We start from the raw sequence: 10,889 nt of genomic DNA on the forward strand, positions 1-10,889 counted from the left end.
CTGCTCCATTGCAGCAGCTTAGTACTGTAATCACGCGCTTTGCTGTAATAATGCAGGGAACCACTCATTATAAATCTCCTAACTGTGATATTTTCAGAAATAGAAGTCGCGTTTTTTTCGTCTGAAACGTGCTGCGATTTATTTTCCAAAGCCATATAATGCAGAAACACTCAAGCAAGCAAAACGCGCGCAACGCGTGCACGTATTTGTACTGGTGCAGAATGAGAGGGACAAGTCGTAGAGGCTAGATTCACTTTCGCCTGAAAGTCGTGTATGCCTAAGATTGAAAATAAATGTTGTTTATAGTGAATGCCCCTATAAATGGTCTTATTTTTATGATTTAGTTTTAATCCAAATGATGCGTGTGCTACAGAAGTGCGCGCGTGCGCTCTTTCTCTCTCTTAACTACCGTTAAGTAACTTGTGCATTGTTTTACTTGTTTTTGACATATCCGACCGAACTACAAGCTTTCCAGCAATGTTTGTGAGAAAGGTATATTCACTCGACAAGCTGGCGCATCTGCGCCGCCGCGCGCTCAATACACTCAGCATACTTTGCTTATCAGCTCGCGCACATCAGCTATACAGGCGTTAATACTGAATGTTTAGCATTATATTCATTGCATACATATACTTCGTAGTAGACATCCTGCTGCGTTAGACACAGTGCTGCGTTTGATACTATAGATCATGATATACTCATAGATCGATTACAAAACTATACAGGTATTCAAGGGCAGGATTTAAGATGGTTTAGATCATACCTGTACGATAGCTACCACCTTGTTCATTTAAATTGGGAGTAATCTCAATTATCACCAGTAAAATATGGAGTGCCACAAGGATCTGTCCTAGGTAGTACGAGTACAGGAGCTCAGTGTCGGTGCATCCCTAAAACATATCTATGCAGCTCAGGTCCAGTGGTTTACTTCATCTAAAAGGTCCTCAAGTGATTTGCATTAATTAATAAATTGCTTTAATATTGCACACATTACATTAATATGGCTGTGAATGTTTTTTTTTTTTTTTGTAGCACTGGGACATCCTCATACATTCTTCTGTCATTTGGAGCTGGGTTCAGATTGGGAGGTGCCTGCTAAGTTTGAGTGCCTGGTGGAGGTTGAGTTTGACATGCCCTCTGCTTCTGCATCCAAAGCCACCGTTCGCTCTCTGTCCGTGGGGGACAGAACTGACTTGAAGAAATGGATCACCTACAGATCACATTACTCCTATCAGGTAATCTGTCTGTGTGTGAGGGGAAGGTGAAGTAGCTGTGCCACCTTTTACTTTAAGTTGTCCTCCAGGCAAGGAGGAATGAGGTAAAACTGAAAGTGTGTGACAGGACCATAAAAACAAAAAAACAAAAAAACAAAACAAAAAAAAAAACAAAAATTATTATATAGAACTATAGTATACATATTTTTTGCATAATATCACTTTTCTCATGTGCTCAATCAAGAAAATGTATATGATGGGTGCTTACTAAATACTATATGTGGTCAAATAAAAAACATTATGTACAGTTTGCAAGATTAAGGGTTGACACATCATACCCACTGACACACCTTACCCCACTGTCCCCTAAATATGTGTTAGCGCGATGGTTATAGCTACCTTTATCTTGTGTTATATGTTATACATTTGTCCTCACCCTAAAAATTACACTTTAGAAAACAGGTAATTTAATTAGTTTATTTAGTGGTGATTTTCAAACCCTTCGGGGCGGGTCTGAGCTAAATGTCATGGACCCTGTGACAAAGCCACTGAAAGACAAGTTGTCACACTCAAGCAACCCGCTGTGTCAGCTGCCATAGCTTGTTTTCCCTACTGCATTCCAAACATGTCATTAAGGTGGCTGGAGCTGTTTTCTACAAACATCTGTTCCCATTACTGTTCAGCAGCCACAGGGAGTGATTCATCACTGAGCAGAGGTGCGCAAATAACAGCAGGGCGGCAGGAACAAGATGTAAAACTCTGCCTGCAACCTTAGTATAGGAATGACAGAGAAACCTGCTGATGAAGCAGCTTGCTGTATATGATAAATGCAGCATAGCTGTGGGGCAGGACAGTGGCAGCAGGTGTCTGAACCCCGGTGAGGTCAGTCATGGGCAGATTGAATTGGGATGAGCATGTGGAAACAGGTGATGCTTGAGATGAGGCTGTTCTGTTTGCACTAAATTCTTAGTCCCAACTTTCTTTTGTTGTAAGTGACTGCCTCCTTGTGGCAAACATTTGCTACTACTCAAGTACTCACTCGCACTTGCTTCTGTTGTCCTGTAGGTGGCAATGGAGCAGAAGAATGAGAGCACATTGGACAGCCCTCAGAAGGAGCAACCAGGCCAGTGCGCTCAACAGTGAGGAACCAGGAAGAGAGGGAGGTTTATAGCTTGCACTAGTTGAACAAGAGAAAGTTCAACCCTAAACCGGGGTAGTTTTCGTTTACATTTCTTGCTCATTTGGACAATTTTTTTTTCTTTTTTGCAAAGGTTACGTGTAGTATTGAAAGATTGCAGATCCCTTGCAACACTACAGTATATTTCCAGATCTCCACAGGCATTGCATGTCCAAGTATTTCAAGAATATGATTTGCTATTGCAGCAAAGTCCAGAGCTTTTATTTTACGGACATGGAAATCTGGCATTGCCCACATAGCGAATAACTCGCAATCATCTCATAAAGTAATCCTATTTGCCTAAACCGATGCAGCTGTCGTGGTTTGTCTTAACTGCAGATATCACACAAATGTTGTGTAAATTTTTCTGTATATTTTGGCCTATGAAGAGTCATTTGTGTAGTGGTACCAAGTAAATTTTCTTGCTATTTAACTTTGTACAGAGGATAACGAGGGACTCGTTTTTTAAATTAGAAGACAATTAAGTACACCTCACTAATTTCTAATTAAAAAATACATGTTAGTAAAATGAAAGGTACCAGCAATGGAATAGTTTACCTTAGATTTGTGTTTATGAGTCTTAAATGAGCACATTTTAATTTGTTTTTATGAATATTTATTAGAGCAACAAAAATTCCAAGTGAAAATGTCATTCGCATTGAATTAATTTGTTCACGTTTTGTTTGCCACATACACGGAATCAAATCTGAGTAATTGCAAATGTGTTCAAGTCTTAAAGCGTAGTACTGCAGTGAGGGAAATGGTCATGAATGTCAAATACACTGTACTTTGCATATCTTGATGAGTTTAAGCGAGTATGTTTTTTTTTTTTAAGTTTAACAATTAAGTATAGGTTCAAAAGTAGTGTCATAATTACTAGAGCTTAAACTTTGTTAAACTAACAAGTACTGCTGTGATTTTTCTTCGCGTTTCTTTTCAGGTTTATGTACTGTTCATTTAACATTTTAACTGTTGTTTAACTTTTTTGGGGAGTCGCAGTTGCTATGATTGTTCGGTGCACAAACTTAGTACTAATCAAGAATGAGTTTGAAAATGACATAACGCATGTTTTAATCATATTTAAAATGATTATGATTTAAGATTGCTCTATTTTGTCCTGTAACACAGAGGAATACACTAAACAGAAATATCAAGTGCCTCGTGATGTTTAATCTGACCTGACCATGATCTCACACTTGTGTTAGACTAAAAACAAAAAATGATTAAAAAAAAAAGTGGTTGGCTTTTCTTTTTCATTGTGTTAAAGTAGCTTGACACGTTGAGTACATTTACTTCATTTTTTATAAAATGCAATAATGCAATATTTGAATGTTTCTGTTAATACTGACACTTTAATATTTGGCAAATATTTTTGCTATAGTGTCCTCAATTTCATAGAGTTTATGTTTTAAGGAATGTTTTGTTTGTTCCAGGATTGATTGATTGATTTTTTTTTATGTTTGGGAAATATATCTAAATAGTAAGAATAATGAAAGATATCTAACAGTATATATATATATATATATATAACAGTAAATGAATTGTATCGTCTTCCTCATAATAGTAATAGTAGTAATAGTAGTCATCAGCTGGATGGCATGCACACAATAAAATATTTTTTATTGAAAAAAACAAAAAAAAAAACAATCTTGTTACTTAATGCAGAAAAAGTTCTCACTTTGGAAATTAGCTTATATTTTCATGTTGTGGAGTTTGAAAAGATAACATTTGCTATATGATCACAATGTAATGTATGGAGTTATAAGTCAGAGGAGCAGAATCCCTAAACTCTCACATGTACATTATTAAATATTCATTTCTTGTTTTTGTACTTAGGTGCTGAATGGCTTTCCAAAATACTGTCAAGTGCTTCACCAGAGTTTTTTTCTACTTCTGAATCAGGGGTCTTTTGCCTTTTTCAGGACAAAGACCACTGTTTCATATTGCATACAACTGAATGTTAAAATAACATGCATATAGTACCATTTTACATATGATGCTTACATTGCAAAGCCATTTTAATCATAATTTATTGATGAATGATATACTTGTTCATTGTTTTATTTTTATCATTTAATGTGGGCGTTTTGTTTCAAATGAATTGAATTTACCTTTGCTTCACTTTTGTTTAAACACATTGCTATTTTCACAGAAATTAGTTTATTATTTTGGCAGACCCCTTTCTTAGGACCAGTGCTCTAGGAAGATGTTGGTATAAGTCCCTTTAAGGGTATTCTATAGTCTTTGGTATAAGCACAGGAAGGGTTTTTTTTTTTTCCACTATAATTTCTCTATGACAGACAGACAGCCCAAATAACTTATCTTTTGTACAGTGTTGTTTTAAAGGCTTGATTCACCAATTTGCTGGGATAATGATGTTAGAGAAAAACCGCTTTGGATGCTGGGCTATTCAGCGACTGGGCTGCTGTGTTGGCAGTCATCAGTTTGCACTAAAAAGAACTGTCTAAAACATTAATTATTGTACAGCGGTAATAGAACCAGGGCTTTACCTTTCATAACTGTCTGCACTTTCACATTTATCCTCATATTTTCTGGGTAATGATCAGACTTTTTGCCTTTATATGCCCCCTTTCATATTATTCATTTTTGTCCTGCATGGGTCTTTTTGTACATGCTTTGTTGCTGCTATAATTTACATAATCTGTCTGATAGGTTTGTGAGAAATATCATGAACCTGTACTTTTCCAGTCTATAACCTGAATCGAAAATGTGAAGAAAGTATTAGCCCCTCAAATTATCGTAGTCAGCAGTTCATGAGTTTCCATAGTTACCATGTCAAAATTTGAAATGCGGCAAATGTGAAGGAAAGGTCCACTCGAGACTAGACCTGCAACTTTATTGTATTTTCCTACACTGGCGATACAGAGAATCCTGGATAGGGTTGAGCCTGCTGAGCCCGTGATATTTTGGAAAAGTAATAGCTTTGACCTAGAGAGAAATTAGGAGGACTTTTTTATTCTGCAGAGCAGCAATTTCCCAGCGCTTGTCAAGAGACACTAGGTGAAGCAGATATTGATCTAGCAGAGGTTTCTCTCCTGCAGGGACAGTACCTGTGAGGATTCTCCCATTCTTAATAATTCATCCTCTGTCTGCACATGCATAAACGTGATAGGGTGAGACTTCTCCAGGAGATGCAGGTAAACTATAGTCATTTGAATTCAATATCTCCAAACCTCACAAGGACTGTTTTATAGGTACATAGTTGGATTGTTTTTCAGTTACTATTATTTTCAATTCATGTCGCACCTGAAACTATAAATTTCTATTTCTGTAATAGAATATATAAGGACAAAAGCGAACAAGTGGTTTGTTGCAATCTAGTTTTAGATAGATAGATAGATAGATAGATAGATAGATAGATCTTACCCAGCAGAGGGCGCCAACAACAAACTTTATTTAAAAATGGAGAGAGATGACTCAACAACAGCTGCTTCACCCTAGTCCTCCACACACTGACAGAGATGCTTTTCTTGGCCTACATTTTAGAAGTGGTTTGTATTCATCTGCAGAGTATGTCATCGGGATATAATGTTACCATATGCTCAATAAGGTCCTTTCAAACTCAACTTGGCTCAACATCTGCCGTAAGTCCTATAGATGATGGCATAAGAAAACTGAACATGTCCAAAATCTCCTCTGTTATTTCTTCTTTTTTTTCTTTCAAATTTGTCAGTTTACGCCACATTGATGTGGCATGCAGTGCGTGTGATGAATCCACATTTTTGATTTAATCTCTGTGGGTTAGGGTTCTGCCGGTGTGGGTGGTATACAATGTGCGCTGCCAAGATGGTTGGCACAACCGTCTGGCCAGCAAAGCCGAGGGCACTGTAGCGGATCTTAGCGTGTTCAGATGTCCTATCAAGCTGTCTGTATGTTTGTTTATCAGTCTTTTCATTTGTCAATTTGCTGTCTGTCTGGGAACAGAAGAAGGCCAGGGAAGACTGCCAAACCTCCAAAATGACCCTGTTGACCAATAAAGTGCCAAAGCTAAAACTCAGATCAAAGATTACAGTGTTCCTGGTTGCATCGGTTTCACAATGTCTTAATTTAATATGAAAATTCTGTCATTTATTCACACTCATGTTGTTCCAAACCCATCTGAGCAAGAATAAAAAAAGAAAATAAAAAATAAAATTACTGGTGCCTTTTTTCAATGCCATTATAATTAATGCAGGACTTAAGTTCTTAAACTTCAAAAATGGCACAAAAGCACCATAAAATATTGTAAAAGTAGTTCATACGACTTATGATCTGTATTCCAAGTATTCTGAAACCATACAATAACTTGAAGTTATTGTATGGTTTTTAGTTCACACAAAAATAAAAATGTTGTTGCCATTTACTTGCTTCATGTTGATCCAAACCCATAAGACTTAATCTTCAAACACAAATGAAGATATTTTTAATGAAACCCAAGATGTTTCTGTCCCTCCTTTAATAGTCCAGATAATCAAATCTTTTCAAAAAAGTCATAAAGTCATCGTAAAATTAAGCCGTATGAACTGAGTGGTTTAATCCAAGTCTTGTGAAGAGATACTATTGCTTTATATGATGAACAGGTTTAATTTAAGCTTTTATTCACATATAAACATGCATACATACAGAGCATCACGTATGATAAATACAGAAGCTGTCATAAGCTAGAATAAACTTCAATGGTTCTCGGCGCATTATGCGCACATTTGAGTTTCTGTGTTTACCATATGTGACGTGCTTTATGATGAATGAATGTCAGTCATTGTTTAGATGTAAATAAAAGGCTAAATTAAATCTGTTTCAAAGATGAACTAAAGTGTTACAGACTATTCCTTAACTATCCCTTTAACAAATTATTTGTAAATAAATTATTCCGGTTAGTTTTGTGAACTGTATCAACCAATTCAATGAAAAGGTTTGACTCGAAAGTATGCGAGTACTGACTTATATTTCTGTCTGTTATTTGTACAGAGCTCTTTGAAAGACTTGGACCACTTTAATGGGTCTTTTTTGTGTCATTTCGGATATGAGTCATTTATTTGGATGACAGGAAGGTTAAATGATGGAATTCTCATTTTTGGGTAAAATATTTCTTTAAACCCACATAAATGTTCAGAGACATCCTTGGTTTTCACAGGGAGTTAATCTGAAGGAGCCCCTGAAGGCATGTTAATACCATGACAGATCTCGACAACACGAGGAAGCAGTCTGCCCTCCTGAATCGAAAGAAAACAGAGAATTGCCCGGATATCAATCCTTTTATAGGTCTTTGAATCTGGCCTGTGACCCACACCTCCTTGCCACTTAAATGTATTCGTACGCCCTCCCATCCCACCCGCTGGTTACTCCCCATTCTGGTACTGCATGGAGGTCTGTGCTGTACGTATGTCGACTAAGTTAGACATTCACACATCATTTATTCAGGCCAGCTCCATACTGGTTTGTTTCTCTCGGGTGTGTGGCCAAGTCAGACAGCCAAAATTATCCATCAATCACATCGTCCATTGTATGCAACCGCACAACCTTTGTCTCAGAAAAAGCGACATGCTCTGAATCAACCTAAATCTGAAACCTTTACTCATCTCTGTGATCATGTTCACAAAGTGCATTACTTCGTGTTCCTCCAATGTAAATATCATGTTGGATCATTCCAAAGGAATCGAGATCCTGTTGATTTTGGCCCAGTGTCTGGCCCCGTGTCTGTGTGGCTCTGTGCTTGTTGTTCTTCTTAGAGTTTTTAATGATTTGTTAATGCAAGGTGATCCAGGGGAATGTTCTGTTCTGGTTCTATTAGATCTTACCGCTGCTTTTGATACTGTTGATCACTGGACAGTATGTTGTATCTCTGGAACAGCCTTGAAATGGTTTTCTTCTTTCTTATCACAAAGGTCTTTTTCAGTTAGAGCTCAAAATTATGCCTCATCAACAGTACTCTCCTGTGGGGTTCTCCAGGGTTCTGTTTTGGCCCCATTGCTTTTTGCTTTATATTTGCTGCCTCTGGGGGAATTGATAAGTACAAGGTATATGCTACCTGCTAACCAGATGATATTCAACTTTATATTTCTTTTAAGCCCCATGAAATTAAAAAATGATCTCTTCTTTTAAATTGTATAAACTCTATCAAATCTGGATTGCAAACAATTACTTGCAGTTAAATTCTGAAGAAAAAAAAGAAAACGGAACAACTTGGCTCCTGTGTTCTCCCTAAGGTGATGGAAAGTCTTGGCCCCTTATTACATTCTGTTAAACCTTCCCTTCGGTGTTCATATGGGACAAGCCTTGAGTTTTGATCCACACGTTAAATATTGAAAAATACATGCTTTTATTTCATTTATTATTGTAATTCTCTTTTTACATGTCTTAGTAATTCATCCCTGAAACAATTACAAGTGGTTCAAAATGCTGCTGCTAAGCTTTTAACCAAGTCATCAAAGAGATCTCACGCAACACCAATTTTAATCACAATTAATTTACATTGTCTCCCAGTCAAATTTTGAATTCAATTAAAAATTCTTGTGTTGGTGTTTAGAGCATTATATGGTCAAGCTCCCGTTTATATAAATGAATTGTTGCAACCTTATAATTCCAGCAGGAATTTGAGACCCTCCAAACATATCTTGCTAGTTGTTCCTCAGATTAAAGACAAAAGGTGACTGTGCCTTTGAGGTAGTTGCTCCCAAGTTGTGGAATGCTCTTCCCTTGAATCTCAGATCTGTGGACTGTGGACACTTTAAAAAAGTTGCTAAAACCTACTTGTATAAATTTGCTTTTTAAATATATATATATATATATATATTTTATTGTTCTCTTTTATCTTGGATGTAAAGCACTGTAACGGTTGCTCTAGAAAGATGCTATAGAAATAAATTACTTATTTACTTACTTGTTGTGATAGCTCTGATGTCATAAGAATTTTACAATGGCTCTGCTGTTTGTCTTCGACGCTCCGTCTCCTTAAAGCTGATGACCCCGCAATGGCCAGATAGACTGCTTTAATCCAGAAAAACTCATGTATTTGATAGTTGGCCACAGAGTAGGCTCTTGCTTTCCTAGAGAATGCAATTGTCTTCTCCGAATGGACCGGCCTTATTCGCTGCTGTTAAGCTCCATAGTTCACGTTGTAGAACAATGGCTATTGTAGAAAGGTCACTTTAGCACACGCTTGCTCTCACCAGGCACTAAGCCTGACAAAAGCTTCTTTGATTGAGTTTTAGTGGCGAGCTAGGTAATCTTAAGAGGCTTCAGAACCTCTTTGAAGAGGTCAGGGTTTATCTTCTTTCATGGAAGATCAAAAAAGAAAAATATTCTATTTAAGCTATTTTGAGGCTTAAGGAGGCATTGATGAGCTGTATGGTGTTTTTCTTGGAAACTCTAATCGAAATATGACAATTTACTCTGAATTTGGTTGGAATGAGATTATGAATAAATATAAATGGGTATGTTCTGTTGTTAAGATATGGTTACTAATTGGTTGCCAGGATGTTAGTATTAGGGCATTGACGTTACTAGGACTTACTGACCAAAGTGAAAAAATTCCCACCCCAAGTCTCTCATTCTTGTATATATATGTGGAGACTCACTGTTTTTTTTTTCCACCTTTTTATGAAAATTGCAAGCTGGATTGCTTAGAAAAATCCTAGCTCACCTTTTCTAAAGAAACCATGTGATTTGTCATCGTTCATGCCGGTAATGCAAACAGTGGCAAAATTATGTAATATGGCAGAATATACAGTGCCTTGCGAAAGTATTCATACCCCTTCATTTTTTTTACATTTTGTTATGTTGCTGCCTTATGATAAACTTCTTTAAATTACGTTTTTTCCACATCAATCTACACTCCATACACCATACTGACAAAGCAAAAACAGAATTGTCACAACTTCGTAAATTTATTGAAAATAAAAAACTGAAATAAGTACATTGCATAAGTATTCATACCCTTAACTAAATATTTAGCTGAAGCACCTTAACAGCCTCAAGTCTTTTTTTTTTGTTTGATGCGACAAGCTTTGCTCATCAGCATTTTGCAATTATCTGCCATTCTTCTCCTCACCTCTTCACCTCTCAAGCTCTGTCAGGTTGGATGGGGGCAGATGCACATTTTCAGGTTTCTCCAGAAATATTTGATTGGGTTCAATCCCAGGCTCTGGCTGGGCCACTCAAGGCCATTCACAGAGTTGTCTTTAAGCCACTCTTGCTGTGTGCTTAGGGTCATTGTCCTGTTGGAAGGTGAACCTTCTGCTCAGTCTGAGGTTCTGAATGCTCTGGACTGGGTTTTCATTAAGGCTATCTCTATATTTTGCTGCACTGAGCGTTTCTTCTACTCTAACGAGTCCCTCAGTCCCTGCTGCTGAAAAACAGCCCCACAGCATGAGGCTGCTACCAGCACCCTTTACTTTTGGGATGATACTCTGCAGGTGATGAGCGGAGCTGGTTTCCTTCAAACATGATGCTTAGAATTGAGGTTCATCAGACCAGAGAATCTTGTTTCTCAGAGTCTG

The 10,889-nt window shown here is 37.3% G+C and overlaps 1 protein-coding gene across 2 annotated transcripts in view; it reads left to right on the plus strand.

Annotated features, from left to right (window-relative positions):
• Nucleotides 1–3,629, plus strand: part of LOC107680793 (stonin-2-like) — a 27,269-nt gene extending 23,640 nt beyond the window's left edge. For both annotated transcript variants that reach the window (XM_016476840.1, XM_016476841.1), the window contains 2 exons: nt 1,033–1,235; nt 2,280–3,629. In XM_016476840.1, coding sequence (XP_016332326.1) covers nt 1,033–1,235; nt 2,280–2,357 — 281 coding nt within the window. In that variant the 3' untranslated portion in view covers nt 2,358–3,629. The remainder of the gene's footprint in view (nt 1–1,032; nt 1,236–2,279) is intronic.
• The last annotated feature ends 7,260 nt before the right edge of the window (nt 3,630–10,889 follow it).

This window comes from Sinocyclocheilus anshuiensis, unplaced genomic scaffold (assembly GCF_001515605.1).
Source record: "Sinocyclocheilus anshuiensis isolate Anshui unplaced genomic scaffold, SAMN03320099.WGS_v1.1 scaffold869, whole genome shotgun sequence".
Lineage (NCBI taxonomy): Eukaryota > Metazoa > Chordata > Actinopteri > Cypriniformes > Cyprinidae > Sinocyclocheilus > Sinocyclocheilus anshuiensis.